The 19266-nt window shown below is 30.7% G+C and overlaps 2 protein-coding genes across 5 annotated transcripts; both read left to right on the forward strand.

Annotated features, from left to right (window-relative positions):
- Window positions 1-3267: 3267 nt before the first annotated feature.
- LOC120176486 (serine/arginine-rich SC35-like splicing factor SCL30) lies at window positions 3268-6539 on the forward strand. Of its 4 annotated transcripts, none has more exons than XM_039182915.1 (8): window positions 3268-3328; window positions 3757-3929; window positions 4017-4094; window positions 5093-5257; window positions 5354-5391; window positions 5644-5722; window positions 5793-5963; window positions 6193-6539. In XM_039182915.1, the coding sequence occupies exons 2-8, from the start codon at window positions 3766-3768 to the stop codon at window positions 6350-6352; spliced, it is 855 nt and encodes a 284-aa protein (XP_039038846.1). In that variant the 5' UTR covers window positions 3268-3328; window positions 3757-3765; the 3' UTR covers window positions 6353-6539. The 4 variants fall into 4 exon arrangements, with proteins under 4 accessions (XP_039038846.1, XP_039038844.1, XP_039038848.1 ...); XM_039182913.1 differs by having other exon boundaries at window positions 5093-5254; window positions 5351-5391; window positions 6193-6527; XM_039182917.1 differs by having other exon boundaries at window positions 5093-5254; window positions 5351-5391; window positions 6196-6485.
- Window positions 6540-8950: 2411 nt separating this feature from the next.
- LOC120176594 (16 kDa phloem protein 1-like) lies at window positions 8951-10859 on the forward strand. The gene is made up of 4 exons (XM_039182997.1): window positions 8951-9017; window positions 10004-10142; window positions 10497-10632; window positions 10765-10859. Exons 1-4 carry the CDS (start codon window positions 8951-8953, stop codon window positions 10828-10830), a joined length of 408 nt encoding a protein of 135 aa, XP_039038928.1. The 3' UTR covers window positions 10831-10859.
- The last annotated feature ends 8407 nt before the right edge of the window (window positions 10860-19266 follow it).

Raw genomic sequence — 19266 nt, forward strand, 5'->3', positions numbered from 1 at the left:
AAGCAGATGAATTGTACATTATTAATGCTTAAATAATTAAGACAATATTAAGCTCTATAATTATTTTCAAACTTTATTCGACTGCACCCATTAATCCATATTTCATGAGTTAAATTTGGCTGTGGTTCGATATTTTTTTAATTCCTTATTCAAGACCATGATAAAATACGTAAAATTAGTTTTTAACTCGAAATAAATATTTATTTAATATTAAAAATGTGTCGTCAAAGAGCCCCATCAAATCGGCACTCGAAACAAACAACAACAGTTCGTTTCGAGTCCGGAATCACATCGGATTCATCATTTTTCGACTCTTGAACATGTCTACTTACAATAATAGTATCATCATTCGATTTTTGAGAACATCTCGTAATTTTATTTTACCGTTTTGAGAACGTCTTCGATGTTTTCCAACATAGTTTTGAGCATGATAACTTCATCAAACTGTTTTTTGTCTGGCAATTGCGACTCCACTAGCTTCAATTCCTTCTCACAGTTCTCCACATTAGCCACTGCAGCTTTCATGTTGTACTTCTCCGATTTGTGATTCCTCGATTCCATGGCCGTACGGGCCTTATCGAGTTCCTTCATAGCCAACACGACTTCATGATCGCATATACCATATTTTGCCTTGACATCGGGCGTGAGTGGCACAGGACCCTCGAGTACGGTAGTCTTGAGGTTTCGGGAAACGTCTGAGGCGTTATTAACGACGATTTTGACGAGTATCGACGCAATTAAATCTGGCTTGGCATTGTCGGGAAGATATCTGCCTATGTATGATTCCTTGAAGCTCGAGATGCAAAGCTCCTTGTGCTTAGTCTGTTCACATGTTTTGGTGATGTCCGGCACGGCGTTTAACGACGGGAAGAACGAAATGCAAACGAAGAAAAATAAAGCCAATGCAACATTATTCACGACGGAGTTCATCGTTTTCGTCTCGAGATTATTGATTATACACAGAAGATGACTTGAATGAAGTTCGAGGAGCTATGATCTTTTTATACATGATGTGCAAGGCTAGTTATTCAAGATATGAATGCTGAAACAAATAAATTTTTAAGGCTTAGATTTGAAGACTAAAGACAATTGCGCTTATCCGCTCATTGTAACAACTAAAAATAGCAGTGGTTGTTAGATTTAACTCTTCGTTTATATTATATATATTTTTAAATTTCTAGATTTCTATTAACGAATAGTAATACAATATGTGTAGTCCCGTGTCGAAACGAGCTTCGAGATAAAAGATTTATTGTTATTTTTTGAAATCTTAGATTTGAACACTATAAATCATAGGTGTATTTAGGCCTAGGTCTACCTAGGTTATGACTCACCCCATGCCCTAAAAAAGGGGTAAAATACCTATTTAATAATCAATTTATTATTTAGTTTATGTTTTAATTGTCAAACTATTATTTATTTTAAATCACACTTAACATTATGTTTTGGTCACTCGTCTTTATAAAATTAACGTTGATGTTAACGTGTCATCATAAGATAATGCCACGTCCAGATTAAAAGATAATTAAAAATATCACATTAACATCACCGTTATTTTTTTTAACTACAAGTGACCAAAATAGAACCACAATGTATCGTTAGGTATGATTTTGAAGAAAAAAAATAGTGGAGTGACCACACCATAAATTAAGTAATAGGTGAGTAAACAAATAAATAATTTCCCTAAACCCTAAACCCTAAATAAAAAATAGTAGAGTGACCACACCAATTAATATATTTTTCTAGATTTAATCCAAATATATATATATATATATATAATATATATTTAAATAAAAATATATATGAATTATGTTAGATAAATTTTTTATTATATTTATATTGATTTGACCTATAAAATCTTCATGAATTCGTCAGTTCCATGAATGTCAAAGGTACGAACGTTAAATGTTAAATGAATTAGAGTTATATTTGAACAAATATTACATTGTACTTACCCTGCGTTTGGTTCACGGAATGTAAGATTACCAGTGGGAATGTAAGATTAACAAGGAATAAGATTACTGGTAATGTTGTATTTTGTGTTTGGTTAGTTTAGCAGGAATGTAAGATTATCGTGTTTGGTTAAATGAATAAAATATTATTTGAATGTATATTTGACCAAATTGTCCTTATTATATATGTATTTTTTTAACAAGTTGGAAAATATTTATATATTTTCTTATAAAAATTTAAATTCATAAAATTTATATAATTTTTTTTACAAAATTGAAAATATAAAAAAGTTTAATGAAAGGGTAAAATTTTATTTTAACCTTTGAACTTCGTATAAAATTTTAATTATAGACTTTTTTGTAAATCTAAAATAGTTTAAGGATAAATTTGTAATTTAACTTTCGTAGAATTTTTATTATTCAAAGACAGAAAAATGATATTTTGAAAAAAAAAATTAAGGGCATTTTAGTCCAAAACGCCGTTAATCCAACAATACCTAAGGAAAGGGAGGTAATGACATTCCCGATAATATACCTCAAAAATTTCACTATTGGTAATCTTACATAACTGAGAATGAGAATCCCAGCTAACCAAACGGGTCCAAACGCCCCCCCTAAATTAATAAAATAATAATAAAAATGCATTGGATGATCAATAAATAATTTGAGGGTTTCTAAATACTTTAGGATATGTGTAATGTAACATATTTGGAATAATTTTCTAATGATGCTCGACTTTGATTTACGATTGTCAGTAATCTTTCAATAGTTTAATCTCCTGTTGTGGTTCATTTGTCGATGTAGTCAAATATATTCATATTTATATTTTGTTCGAGTTTTTAAATGGATTTTTAACCTTTCTTTTTATGTCCTTATATGATCTCAAGTTTATCTTGCTTATCCTCAGTAACGGCGACGACAACGAAAACGAAAACCACCGTTCGAATGGAAAATCCAAGACAAACCGAACGGTGCCGACAGTGACCAAATTGGTAGTTGAATATTTTAAACTTGGACAAATGGCTATAGAAGTACTTGCACTTTTAGGGAACTCTCACGACGACACCCAAACTTCAACTACTTAACTTTTAACCCTCATTTTGGGGCGTGACAAATACATTCTTAACAATGTTAACATTTAAAATAAATTTAAATTATTATGCAATATGATATGTAATTTGTTATAAAATTATTTAAGAAATAATAAAATAATAATTATTAGATATGGAAAAATGGCAAAAAAACGAATGGGCCGAATAGGCCCAACAATGCGATCCAAAATAAAGCATTAGCATAATACTGGTACATCAGATCTCAAAATTCCCAAGTGAATCCCTTTTTTCTATTCTGTCGCAGTTTCAAATTCCGTCTTCCAGGTAAAATCTACGTTCTTCCAAATTCAATGATTTTTGGGCATTTTTCTTTTTATTTTTTTCTATAAAAATTTGATTTTTCGGAGTATAGTTTAGGTCGACTAAGCCGATGCTCATATAACTTTTTTGGTTCTTTAATTTTCTCATCAACCAAACAGAAAATCTTAGATTACTCGTTTGAATCTTTATCATTTTTCAGAACTGTGCAAGATTTTTGATCTGGGTATTTTATGAATTACGGAATTTTATCGTTTTTTTATGGATATATTTATTGGGTATTGCATAGCGTGAATTAGCAACACCTTATTTGGAAAAAGGGAAAAATCTGGGTTTCTCTCAAAATTAGAAAAGATCAAGGTTAGATGGGTGAATTTTGTTTGATCCTTTCGAATTATGTATAAATGTAATTTAATGGTTTGTGTTTTTGAAAGGTTTTGGGGATGAGGAGATACAGTCCACAATACTATAGTCCCCCCAGGAGAGGCTATGGAGGTAGAGAAAGAAGTCCTCCTAGGAGGGGATATGGTGGCGGTGGTGGTTATGGCAGAAGGAGGGAACAGAATCAGGGAAGCCTTTTGGTTAGAAACATTCCCTTAGATTGCAGGTAGCCCTTTTGACTTAATCCTTTTTTTCTTATTATCTAAATGCTGATTAAATGTTATGTTTAATTTATTTTTTATTACGTTTGCAGGACTGAAGAACTTCGAATCCCTTTTGAGAGATTTGGGCATGTTAGGGATGTTTATATTCCCAAAGACTACCATACAGGGTTGGTATTGTTTTACTATGTTTTAATGGAAGTTTATACATTCTAGCTTATGCTTATGTATGTCGAAGTTGGTTTAGTTTTATTTGTATCGAGCTTGAGCTTCCATTCTTTGTCCGAGTCAAAGTTTGTTGGTCAGTCTAGTTAAACATATATGTGGCTAAAAGTTGTCATATCATATGCTACAAAAAGTTTAGTTTTATGTTGAACGAGCAACTGATAAGCCTTTTTCTTCTTCTTTTTTTGATTACTAGTTATTCCAAAGCAAGCTTTTAGGATTGGCAAAAATAAGATTTCTAATTTCTGGTTTGATATGCTTTTGCAGTAGCTATGTGCTGCTTCCTTCTTTGTGTTCTCTTCTTAGACCTTTAGTTGTCGCATGTAGAAAGTTATTTCCTTCAAGTTGCTTTCCGCTCTAGTTCTTAGAGCACTTAATTTGTTTTCCTTTTCCGTAGCGAATTACAATTTGAACTGGTTTGTCAGGGGTGTGTATTGTTTTGAAGTAAAAACAAGCCCAAGCCCCACATTTGATGAAGGACTACTGTTTATGATTGCATAACATATTGTGATCCGGGGTGTTAAAGAGTAATGATCATGTGAAGAATGTTCCTTTATGAAGCGAAACTATTTAAATACACAAATCAATAAAGGTTTTGATGAGGAAGAAGATTGATTCCTGACCCAATTGAAGGAAATTGTCGATATCAAGTGCTTCTTATATTTACGAGCATGTGAAGATTTTTCAAGTCACTTGCCTCTTTTGAAGTTCCTTTGATATTGTCTATTAAGGGGAAAAGTCAGCACTTAGCGAATTTTTATTTAAACACGTTTGTGGCTGTCTTCTGGAGCCAATATTGGATGTGTAAAGGTATATGCAAAGTAATGGACTTGTCATAGTAACATGGTATCTTGTTTTCTTTTTTACTTTTTCGAGTCGGCTTATTTTGTCCATTGCAAACTTGCATGCTTAAATGAAGGATTGGCGTGTATCTTTTATGCAGTGAACCTCGAGGGTTTGCATTTGTGCAGTTTGTGGATTCTTATGATGCTGCTGAAGCTCGACGGCGCATGAACGGGAAAATATTTGGTGGGAGAGAGATATCGGTTGTTGTAGCTGCAGAGACGAGGAAAAGGCCTGAAGAGATGCGCCACAAGGCTAGACTTGGGTACTTTCTTGATCTCTATATCTCACAAACATTCGTGTACATGAAGTTTCCTGTTATTTTACTTGTATTTACATAATCTGTCATGTAAATCTCCAGAGGACCATCTGGCTATGGGGGACGATCATCTTATTATGGTATGTTATTCCTGACTTACTCAAGCCCGTATGTGAGTGTTAGACATGGGAATGTGTCCGATATGTTCAATTCTAAGTTTTCAGTTTGTTTGGAGGGTCCTAGAAGCGGAATCCGATGCATAAAGAAAACTGAAGTCATGAAACCAGTAGTCTGTTTTGCATCTATGCAAAAATAATCCTTTGTTTTTTTTTCCACCATGTAATCTGAAATCGACTCCTTGTAAACTAATTCTTACTCATTTTATGTGGCAGGACGTTCTAGGTCTCGTTCTCTATCCCCTATGCGCTCTCCTCACCACCCCTCAGGTTCTAGAGGCCGCTACCGCTCAAGGTAAACTGTCGAATTGCTATCATATCCTTTTTCTGTTAGCTAATAAGGCGATTACATATTAATCTGTCAGGTCATACTCCCCTGGCCCAAGACGTCGGCAAAATTATTCTGTTTCACCAGGTAGAAGGCATGAAGAACATCCAAAATCTCCAAGAGGTCCTCCACCGGAACGAGATGGTGATTACGATCACAGATCATATTCTCCTGGATATGAAAATGCTGACATAAAGGGTTATGGCGAGTAAGTGGAAGTGTATTTCATTGTTTCAACTTTCTTAGCTTGCTCTCATAAAGAAGTTGCATGTTATCGGCAGAAGTACAACAGTTTTATCTGTATGGAAAACCCATACTTCTATGCAGCTCCAGGCTCTCAAAATTCTTGGATGATGAGAGTTCATTGTTACTGGTTTTATTTTGTATGTTTAACTTGACTCGTGGCTTGTTTCGGTTTTTGAATATTCCATTTGTAGGAGGCAATCCTCATACGAGCCGCCTGAGGACCCAAGAGCTGGATTTGGGCCATCTCCGGGTAGGGTTAGATCATCAAGGTCTCCAAGTAGATATTCAAGGTCTCCGTCCGGGTCCAGATCGAGATCTGCTGACCTTTACGCAGACAGAGCAGATAAGTAGTAAAAACTTCAGCTTTTGGGTTCGTATCAAGTGATGGTTTCGATAGTAGACTATATTTGTGTGGGGTCTATCATTTTGAATATAACTTCTAAATCTGTGGCTTGCTTTCATCGTTTGTTATATCAGAACTCTGATGAAACAATGACATTCGAGTTCGAGTTTCGGTATTTGAGGTTTGCTCCTTCCTGTGGCAGAAATTTTTTATTAGCAATCCGATTCCATGATATAGAGTTCGAATCTATGTTATTCGGGCTCGGGAGTATGTGTATGATAACCTCGACCTGAAATGACTCGGTCTCGAATTAGTTTGAACCTGAATGGTGCGAATTCGAGTGACTAGAACCAGAAATGATCTAAATGTGATGGTTTCATCTAAAAATCTTGTCAAATCAGGAATGATTCTAATCTTCAAAACAATTATAATTCAAAAATGTCTGCCTAAAATTGAATAACTTGAATCTGACTCTAATCGAATTACTTGGACTAGTCAATCCAAAATTAACTTGGTTTGTTCAACTAATTAGGGTAAATTATAAATTTTATCCCTCAGCTTTTTCTTAATCCTATTTTGGTTGTTAAAATTTTAAAAAATTTAATTTGCTCACTTAACTTTTGATTTACTTTAGTTATTCTGTTGTTAAATATCTAATGGCATTATAATTGAATATTTTTGTTTTAAAAATTATGAAATGGTCTTGGAATTTTTTTTTTGTGAAATAATTCCTAGTTTAAAATTTCCTTTGATGATGAAATATTTTTTTTAAATTCCAACAGTAGAGTGGTTTAGAGTTTCACGATTCTTAAGTTTGAGATCGAATCTTGTGAGTTCTAAAGTAATTTAGATAAAATTCAAATTGATAAAGTAATATGAGATGATAAGATAAGTTCATCGATATCTTGAATGATCCAAGAACACATCAGAGTATAATAATTTGAAATTTAAAATAAATAAATATTTAAAATTTATAAATAAAATTTATTTTTAAAAATTTATTTTATAATTTATGTTCAAAATAAATAAATATTTAAAAGTAACATCTAATAATATCATTTATAAAAACTCTCAACTATTTGACTATAAACGTTCGAATACCTTGCATTCGTTGGTGTTTGAATCTAAAACATCTAGAGATAATAACAATCTCTTAATCACTGAATCGTTTAATTCGTGCAAATTTCTATATTTTTAAAATTTAACTTTTGTACTTCAGCAGAAACGTTGATTCAATTATTAGTATGTCTTGAACGATTGATTTGTGTTAATATGATGATTTATAAATCTGTTAATTAGTGTCCATAAATCGTTTATATATTTACTTTTACTAACAACCAGTGAGTAAGACATTAAATTCATTAAACATGGTCAAAGATTCGAAACCTAATGTTTGCGAATGGAGCTAACTACGTTCGAATGGTCTTTCTCGCCTCTCCAGTACTCGTTTGTATTAGTCGATTAGTAAATTAGATATCAGTGGTTATACAAAAACTTATTTTTTTAAAATAATTTAGGTTTATTACAATGTAATATATGTTTATAATCATTTTAGAATATTGACAAAGCACACATATCTATAATCATATGCTTGAATCCAATACCTATAGGAACAACACTACTCTCCTTAACTAACGAGATTATTTGATGGATTTAAATGATCTTCTTTATTAATAAATCATAAATATAAGGGTAAAATACACAAATGATTCCTCGATTATAGAATACTGCTTTATTAAGTCCTTTGACAATTAAAAATTATAAAATGGTCCACTGGCTATAGGATGTTGCTTTTCTAAGTTTCTAGACTAGTAAAAGTTACAAAATTGTCACCTGACTATTCATTGGTGTTCCAAAATCACCCCTTTTGTTAACCTGCTGATTGGAATATGATATTCGTTTGAGATTTTGGATTCATATTATATCATATCCTAGTCGGTGGGTTAACGTCCAACTCAAACTTTTTGAACAGAAAAAGACGAGTTTATAACACAATAAATAGTTGGGTGACTATTTTCTAACTTTTAATAGTTATGAGATTTAAAAAAGCAATGTCTTATAATCAAGAGAATATTTTATAACTTTTAACGAATGACTCAATAAAACATCACCCTATATCGATGGATCATTTATGTACTTTACCTTAATTATATCGACTCGATATGTAAATTATTAACATAATTAAAAAATTTATTAAAATAATATCCAAAAATCAAAAAGTAAAAAAGAAAACATTGTAATATTCGGCGACGTTTCCTCGTCAGCGGTCACGTTTTTGGTGTGGAATTACCTGCCAACCTAGTACCTGATAGATCGAGGCGATCCTTTTTAAAATTTAAAATTATCATATATTAAAAAAAATTAATATATTTTTTTTATTAAAAATACGATATTATCTTTCTGAAAATTTATAAATTTAAGTTCGCTCAAAATTTTAAAAGTTCAGGTTCGTCCCCGTCACTAAATTCATGTGTCCATCCCAACAACTTACCAAAGTCGCCAGCCACCTTTCCATTTCTTCTATATAAAGAATCAAATAATCGGAAGAGTCCAAACAATTTCCATTCACAGAATCTCAGAGAGAAAAAGAAAGCTCAAATTCAAAGATGGCTGTTGGAATACTGGAAGTGTTCTTGGTTAGTGCTAAAGGCCTCGAGGACTCATATTTTCTGGGTATGCAATCTAATCTCTCAGATTTCCTTTCTTTTTTCTTTTTTCATCTTTTTGATTGATCGGGTACTGCATAGGCCATGGCGACCCTCCCAACCCAGTTTGTTCCATTCGCAAACGTCAGGGTTCGAACCCCTGACATTGCTTAAGAGACATAGTATCTCATCCCACTAGACCAACTGATTGTTGGTTTTAACTCTTTATTTTAAATCCATCACTTTTATATTATTTGATGAACATGTATTTAATAAATATTTAAATAATTAAATTTTTTAATACATTAAGTGATGTCGGTGGTAAAAAAAAGAGTATTGTTCTCTTAGAGATCCCGAGTCTGAGTAATTAAGTTGTTAATGATTATGAAAGATTTTGAACATATATTATCTTATAATCATTCAAATTATTAAAAAAATAATTACATCTTTATATCCATGTTAAGATACTTGACATAGACACTTAAGATAAATAAAACGTGGGTTCGGTAATTTGACTTAGAAAATTAATTCGAATGTGAGTGTTACATAAAGTATAAATTTGAAATGACCATCCAGCTCAGTTGGTATAGCACAAGGTTTTTAACCTTGAGGTTGTGGGATCGAGTCCCACGGAGGGCATTTCATAATATGGAAGTCTCCCACGGAAGCTGCTCTCAACCTGGCGTTGGGGGCTAGCCTACTATCTTGCCTCCCCCTTACCCCATTACATATCGGAATAAGGGTAAACTAATTTTTAGGGAGTTATCTTTTCGTATTAGGAGTGGATGCACTTAGCTTCTTAGGGGAAATATCGTTATTTTGGATAAGTTATCAAATATAGTTTAATATATTTAGAGAAGGAAGAAAAAAAATCACATATCCATTTTGTTAAGAGAAAGAGTATAAAATTTTTGGACTCACGTTTTAAAATTTCTGGATTCGTCACTATTTTATGTTTATGTCTTAATATACGTCGGACTCGTGAACTTAGGAAAAATGAAAAACTGTGTGCAGGTGGTGGCTCTGATCCTTCATGGAATGAAAGATTTACATTCAAGGCGGAGTATTCGGGATCAGGTGATGGCTACAAGGTCGTTCTCAAAATCATGGACAAGGACACCTTCTCTTCCGACGACTTTGTTGGTCAGGCCACGTAAGATGAAAACACGTTTGTTTTCGAAATTTTTTCATGTATTTAAGTTCAACATGGACGGATGTACATGGCTTCTTAGGGGAGCCATTGCATACCCAAAATGTTTTTAAAATAGAGTATTAAAATTTTGAACCCGTAATTTTTAATTTCTAGATCAGTCAAAGGTCAATGCTTTATATATGAACACTATAAGAAAAATGAATAGTCGGAACAACGTAATTTGATAGTTCATAAAACATTAATCTCAATTCCAAACATACTCTACTATTTCAGTGATTATCAAACACGAATCTTGACAATCTCAATATTTGTAATTATTTTCTTCGTCTTAAAACGACTTAGTTATGTCCGCAGAGTATATGTGAAGGATTTGTTGGCAATTGGAGCAGAGGAAGGGAAAGCTGAAATTCATCCTACTAAACAAAGTGTAGTTAATGCTGAAAATAGTTACTGTGGAGATATTACAGTTGGTGTTACTTTCACCAGAAAGGTATATATAACTCCATCTTTTTTCTGTTTTTTTTTAAATGTGTTTCGAATATATATATAAATGAAAAATGACGAGTTCGAGTAACATAATGTAGGATTAATTTTGGGTTGTTCTTGTTGTATTGTAACACAGGTTGAAGGAAATGAAGATGAAGACGAAGACGAAGAGTATGGTGGTTGGAGGCAAAGCAATTTCTAGTTTGTGTAAATTGTTTTGTACTTTGTGATTTCGTTGTTTGAATATTGACATTGTGAACAGAAAAATTGAGTTGAAAGAGATATTTCTTGTAATAGGTTTTTATAATATTTGATCCGAATTAATCAATAATAAATCGAGTTTCAGAGTAATAAGAAAGAAAGTAGAAGTTATTTTTATTTTGAAAAATATTTTATTTGAAAAAAATGTAGATGATAGGTTATGAGGCGGATTTTAACGATGTCCTTGATTAGATAATAGGTTACGTGGAGTGAAAGTTAAAGCATCTCACGACGTCCAAAAATTAGTACATAATTTTTAATTATGTATTGTCTTAATTTTTAAAAGTTACAAATATAATTTTAAATTTAATTTGTATCTTTCGAAGTTTTCTTGATTGATTTTTTTTCTGAAGTGTGATCGTTTGTTTATGATATTTTGTTGGCTTTCGAATATATGTGTTGGATAAGATTACGGTTAAAGGAGGATTGATTTTTCATCGGTCCACTTTGGATACTCTTCAAGTTCTCTTCCTCTATGTGTGGTGCTCAGAGATATGCCAATGTATCAACTATTCACGCTTTGTGTGTAAATGAATTAAGCTTAAATATATGAGATTGTCTTTGTGTTCGTTTGGTTATTTTTTATATTGGTCGAGTTCAATTTATGTTTGTTTAAAATTTTAATATCGTGTTCATTTAATTATTTTTAAAGGTGTTCATATTCGTTTATTTATTATTAGGGAACATATTTATTTAATTTTCGTGAATATGTTCACTTATATGTTCAAGAACCTCTTCATTTAACGTTGACAAACATGTTCACTTATATGTTCACAGACACATTCATTTTTTGCTTACAAACATATTCGTTAGTTTTTGCCCTTTCATTTGAAGCTAAAGAAAATTGATAGAATTACGCCACTGATACTTATACTTCTTAATATTCACAGTTTAAACTCTAAAATTCATCATGTATTCAATTTAATCACTATTTTCACCAATATTTAAAATATATAAAAAATAAAAGGAAAAGAGAACGAGATAAATGAGCTTATAAACGAGCTTGTTCATTAACATAAATGAACGAGTCGATAAATGAACTTATTACCGAGCTTCTTCCTGAACATAAACGAACCATGTTCATTTGTTTATTAAATGACCATAAAAGTTGTATTCATACTCATTTATTTACCTTAAAAATGAACATTATACGAAAAATGTACGAACAATTCACCGAACGCTATATTCATTTATACCCCACTTACCATAAAGTATGAAATTTCATGCCCAAACATTATCAACTGGAAATATAACAATTTACAACATTGTTATCTATGTCTTTATAAATCAATCTCTTCTTATTTGATTTATCGTACATGAAAAATATTGATAGACAATTATTATAGGGAGAGGATAATTTTTGAAGCCTTGAAGACTAATAATAAGATGAAAAACCAAAGTTCAACTAATGTCAATATTGGGGCTTTGAATTCAATATCTTTGATTTTTTATCACTAAATTTGTCACTGTTCTTACTTTTGAATATATTTTTTCCAAGTTGGTGATGAAGTGAATAAAGATGTTTGTGACTTGTTTCTAAGTTTAAGCTGGTACTTGCAAAATTATTTTGATGTAGATGAAAGATCATTTGTGTTTTATTTTTCATTATTCTTAGGCATAATTATAAAATAAGTGTTCATTCAGGTGTCTAACTTTACAAACGTTACTACTTTAGGTGCTCAGACTATAACTACCTTAAAAGGACACATGTCACGTTATGGTAATTTTAAAAAAATTATTTAAAATTAAAAAATTAAAACTAATTTAAAAAAGTACATAAATTTTGAACTAGTCCTAAAACTTTTAAAACTCTCATTTTAACCCCTAAACCCATGTAATAGCTGCCCTTTGTCATCGATGAAGCTCCACCTGACCTCACCTCCCCTGACAATTAATAATCCTATGAAATCGCGACCAATCAACAGCCAATCAACGTTTGTACCCTGCGAACCCTACGGTGAAAATCGTGACCCCACACGATCCCGACGGCCAATCGGTGACTTATAACTAGGAATATGGCAGAGACTATGACAACGGAAGTGGTCATGGCCAACAAGGGATTTAGGACTCCTAGGAATTTGGGTTTTTTTGTAATTTAAGAGAAATTAAGGTTTTTTAAAAATATAATAATTTTTTTAAAAAAAATCAAAATTATCAAAATGTAACACGTGTCACTTAACGGAGAAAATTAATAACAGTTACGGGATGGGCACTTAAAGTGATAACGTTTGTAACGTTAGGCACCTGAATGATTAAAAAACAATTGGACACCCATTTGGAAAAAAAGTATAGTTTAGGCACTTATTTTATAATTAAGCCTTATTCTTATTTTGTTCATTTATAATTTTATCATTGATATTAGGCTACTTTTTATTTATAGATATAAGTTTAAATTCAAAAAAATGTTTAAGATTATTTTATTTATTTAGAGAAACAATTAAAATGAAATTTTGAAAGATTTTAGGGGCTGGAGTCAATCGCCGTTGTAGGCAACTTGATGTCAAATTCAATTAAAAGTTAACTATTTTCAAAGATAAAAAGGATCAAATTGAATAAAAAAATAATGATGGTCCGAAACTGAAAAGAGAAATTGAATCCATGAAAAAATTACAGAATTACAAAAGTTTTGTTACGAAAATGTGTGTTGCATGTTACATGCATTTACAACATCAATATGTATGTTCGTTTTTTTATAATTACGTAGTAATTATAAAGTATTATATGTTTGAAAGACTTTAAATTATTTAAGAATGAATGCTCAAACACCCTTGTAGACGTCGTGCTTGAATCTGGGACCTTTAGGAATAACAATCATCCCTTTAACCACTGAGGTCACTTAATATGTGAACGTTAGATAATTATAAATTCAAAATGAGAACGTTCATTTTTTTTTCTAAATTACAGGATTATTTCTTCGTATTCATGTCTTAATATACGTTCAACAAACAAATTTAAGAAAATCGAATTTTTTTCCCAAATAACATAGCATGATTGTTCATAAAACATTAGCGATTATCAGTGACGAATCTAAATATAAACATTATAAACTCTTTTCTTCATATTAAAAGGATTTAGTTATGTCTACATAATATATGCGAAGGATTTATTGACAATTGGAGCAGAGGAAGGAAAAGCTGAAATTCATCCGTGGAGATATTTTTTTATAATAGATTTCGTTTAATATTTGTTCTAAATTAGTCGATAATAAGTTAAAGTATCTTACAACATCCAAAAATTGGTACATTATTAAAATTATAGGGTTTCGAGTCCCACTTGCATTCCAATGGAAATTGATTTCTATTTGCGGCGGTAAAATTCGCTCGATACGTCATATGTGGTCTCAACTAATAATAATTTTTCATCTTATTTTTTTTCTAGGTGAATCTTAATCTTTTTCCTATGTGTAAATAAAGAGCGGGTATTTATTTGGAAGTTGTTTTAAAATTTGTGACTCATATTCACCGGGACCACACATGACCGGGTGAGCCGGGACTATGAAATAATTTCTCCAAACATTGATATCCACCCTTAATTTTAAAAGATAAAATTCATAAATGAACATCAAGTCATATCAAAATGATCTTTTTAGGCACAACTTTTAGAAGTTATATAATCCACATTAAAATTTAGATTTTGTTACAAAATGAGCACAACACTATTATTTATCATTAAAGAGGTTATGTGTCATGCTAAATTAATAAAAATATCTCATTTGACCCTTTAATTATAACTAAATTTTCATTTTACTATTAGTTTAACTAAAATAATTTTTATTATGTTTGTTGAATTTAAAATAAAATGGATAATAGATAAATTAAATATTATTTTTTAGTGTCATATTCTAAATATCGAATCTATATCAAATAATTTACTTGATACATTATTAAAATTTAAGGATTGTTTCAATTATTTTTATTTAAGTTCGGATGTATTTGTTTTACGAATATGATATAACAATTTTCTGGATGTATTTTTAAAAGTTGTGTTTAAATTTCTTAAACAAAAATCAAATGTTTGAATCACATCATTTAATAAAAATAATTACATTGTTTGATAATTCAATTTTTTAGATCTCAAAAAATTATAAATTTTTAATTTTACAAATATAATCATGATTCATAAATAATTAATTATAAAATAATTTGAAGAATGATTTTTCAAAAAAATATATCATTTTAATTTTTTAAAAAATTGTTTTCATATAATTTTTTAAAAAACTATAAGTTTTCTATTTTTTTTTTTGAAATCATTACTTAAAATATTGAAAATTATAAAAAATGAAATTTTAGTTATAATTGAGGGGTCAAATAAAATATTTTTTTATTAATTTAGCATTTCATGTCACACCGTTAATAACATTTCATGGTCACTACCTATTTTTAATAAATTTAAAGTTTAATATCTATTTTATAACTTTTAAAAATGTAATAACAAATGAAATCATTTTAATAAATTTAATGGCCATTTATAATTTACCATATTTTTATATTAGAGGTGCATATCGTTGCACATTATTAGTGATGCACATCAATGTCTGTCGCCCACTTTAGAGTTATCCTTTATCTTAATATAAACATTTGTCGAGCTAAAAAATGTAAATTCGTATTTAGTATCTAAATTATTAGTTTTTATCCGTTTTAGTATCTAAACTATCATTTCTTGCCCGTTTTAGTATCTAAACTTTCAATTTTTTCAAAACCACACCTTACATTTAGTTTTCATTTTAGTACCCCACCGCTAAACATTTAACACATTTAGTACATAAATTAGCAATTTTGGTCTAGTTTATTACCTAAACTTTCAATCTTTTCAAAACTTAACGTTAAATTTTTAACGGGATATTAAAATGAAACTAAAGTTTAGGTGTGGTTTTGAAAAAAATAAAAGTTTAAATACTAAAACAAATCAAAACTAATATATTATGTACTAAATGTGTAATTTACCTAAAAACTATACCAAAAGGAAGATACCAAACTTGAAGTGCGTTTACTTAGATAAAAATCAAAAGAATATTAAACGAAAAAAAAAATAACAAAAGAGATCCATCGAAAATATTGTTCAACAGTTCCATCCATTTGGAACGACGTCATTTGGATATTTACAACTTTTTGCTGTTTTTCTTTCCCCCAATTTGTCTGTGGGATTGACAGTAACATTAAATGTTATTATTTTTTTAATATTTTTAGGAAAAATTTATCTAAAATATTATTATTTCTATTGGTTTTAATATTATTAGACATTTTACCGAGTTTGTTAATATATCCGGTAAAACACTACTTAAAACATTATTTTTCTACCGGTTTTGTTATTATTTAGTACTTTACCGGAAATATTAAAAAACATTAATGCTTTAGGTAAAAAAATTAATTTTTAGATAATTTTTTACCGGAAATGTTAAAAAAAAATAATATTTCCGGTAGCGTCTTTTCTTAGCCATATATTAAGGTTGTTGTACGGCAGAACTTCCCCTCCATGTTCAATTGTTCGTAAGTGTTGGGTGTGAGTTCTACTATGCGAGCAACTCATCACTAGAGATGAGCGTTCGATTGAGTCGAGTTAAACAATTTCGAGTTGACAAATCTTATTTTACAACTCGGACTTGATTTGAATTTTTTAAGTCGAGTTGATTTTTCGAGTTTCTATTTAAATTTAATTGTAAATTTTATAATATTATTTGATTCTAATTTAAGTGACTTTTTATAACCATATATACAATACAAATATATTTTTTTCATATTTTTTCATACGTGATATATATATATAGCATACAAAGTCCAAGGACTTACACCTACTTGAAAATAAATCTACTAATTACTAAAAAAAATCAAATTATTCGAGTTGCATTTACAACTCGATTTGAACTTGAATTTTTTCGAGTCTAGTCGAGTTTGTAAAATTGTATCTCGAAATTAATTCGAGTCGAGTTGAAACAACTCAAAAAATTCAAATTTTTGAGTCGAGTCGAATTTTATTCACTTCTACTGGGTTGCTTATTTTGTTCATTAAAAAGTTGTCACGTTTATTATTTTCTTGGGCTTTGGTGAAAAGTTATTATACTTTGGTTTGTGTATAAAAGGGGAAATGATCATGTGCGGAATTCTTAATATACGATTAAAAAAATGTGTTGTCGGTTTTGTTATTATTTAAATAATAAAACTGGTAAAAAAATTACCGAAAATATTAATTATTTCTATCGATTTTGTTATTATTAGGTGCTTTTTAAGTTTTGTTATTTTTTTTCTATCAGTTCTGTTATTGTTTGGCACTTTAGCAGAAATGTTAAAAAACATTGATATTTTACGTAGAAATAATAATGTTTTTTGTAATTTTTTAACGCCTTTTTTAGCTATTAAGGGTATCGCACTGTATAACTTCCCATAAAAAGAGCATAGGCAGAAGAAAATAGTTTTTAAAGTTTTGGTGCAATAATGATCAACTCTTCGATCGGAAGTTCATTTGTAGTTCAATTGAGTTACTTTTTCGATAGCAGCTAGGCTACTTGGAGTTCTTGATATTTACGGCCTGATTTTTCATCCAAGTCTTGTTGTGTTGGAAATCCTCATTTTACAACAAGCTACATTTTTAATGATGTTCTCCTTTTTTTTTTGTTAAAGATTGAATATTATTAATATTATTGGAGTTTAATGATTGTTGTAGGCTTAATATCGTAGCATTGTAACTCAACATTTGATGATAGCTGAAGATTACTTCTTCAATAACATCTTTTGTAACCCCCTCAGACCGATGCGGGTAACCCGATCTGATTTGGAGTGTCACATTAAGGCCACCGGAGCGACCCACTGTAAAAATGACGAAAAATTTAAAACTTTTATTAAAACATGTAACTTATAAAATTATTTATCAGTATGCAGAAATAAAACAGATTTTCAGACTCGTATATAAATCAAAATACAATTACATGCCCCCTAATCACATGTACCGTTCTCTGGAAGCAACGCCGGAAGAACTCCCATACTGATGACGATAGTTGCACTGGTACAATTCTTTTAACCTGCAATGTTGAGTAATAGAGTGAGCTTCAGAAAGCTCAATAATACAGAACTACCAGATGATGCTGAAGAATGTGCAGGTATAGATACACATAAATTTCCTTATTAGTTTCTGAACATCCATAGATTTTTATGCTGAGCAGAGATCCTACTGATATTTCAGATGGTAACGGACAATGAGCTTTCAGTTCAGAGAAATATTTCGGATGACTGAGTTTATGAGATTAGAATAGGTTATATAGTGTGTTCTCGTCCATCCCTTCTCAACAGAATGTGTAGGTTCCCCAGACCCATACACCCAACCCACACAACTTGTAAGGCCCTGAGCACAAAGCCGAGGAACCTACAGAAATACTTCCTTCAACAATACCCCCCAATTAAAACATTTTTCCATCATTAAACGGAGATATCAGAAATCAAAACAGAATTCAGAACATATATCATAACAGAATCCAGATCAGAAATCAGAACATAATTCAAGTCGGAAATCAGATAAAATATTTATATGATTAGGGAACACACCAGAGTTTACAGATATTATTCAGAGGTACTGGATAATCTTATCAAGCAGAGAAACACAGATCTTCAGTATGTCGATAGAATGTTGGAATTTAGAATCACTATTGGAAGAGTTCAATAATTGACGGAATCATCAGTTATTCAGAATGTGACTTGAGCTGATAAGGAAGAAATGAAGGTTCGGGACATTTACAGTCTATGTCGATTGATCGGATTATCGAACAACTCTTAGATGAATAGTTCCCAGAACTAATGCTTGTCGATTGGTCAATTCATTGTTCTTCCAGGGTATTTACTCTTTAATACCACAAATTCTTGTCCATGGATCATTTTCGGAATCATCGTTGAATAGATCTTCCAATATCTTTATTTCATTTCCACGTTTCCACAATATCATGTAATGCTGACGTTCTTGATTATTTTGTTCATAACCCATCGTAATTATACACTATGTAAACTCATCAGAGTTTCCAGACTTATCCAAATCACTTACTAAATCCTCAGTCATTGAGGTTACCTAGTTCATTTAGCAGTCATGTCTATTCCAGTTATTTCGGGGTTTTCCAGGGTAATCTAAACGTTTCTGAATTTCGGATACATATTGTACTTCCGTTCAATTCAATTTGGTCTTCGTGGTTAATTTGTCTAACAAATATCAAATTCTTATTATTGAATGCGATCTTGAGTTGAGTTGAGCTGAATACCTCCAAAATTATCATCGAGCCAAACTTGAGAATACAAACACGCAATCAAGTGACATCTATGTCGTTCAGGTACTGATATAACACTAGCATTGGTTGCTCAGCTTAATATGTGATCCATAACTTTTAAGAGCAGTACTACATCCA

The sequence above is a fragment of the Hibiscus syriacus genome, unplaced genomic scaffold, assembly GCF_006381635.1.
Source record: "Hibiscus syriacus cultivar Baekdansim isolate YM2019G1 unplaced genomic scaffold, ASM638163v2 tig00112249_pilon, whole genome shotgun sequence".
NCBI lineage: Eukaryota > Viridiplantae > Streptophyta > Magnoliopsida > Malvales > Malvaceae > Hibiscus > Hibiscus syriacus.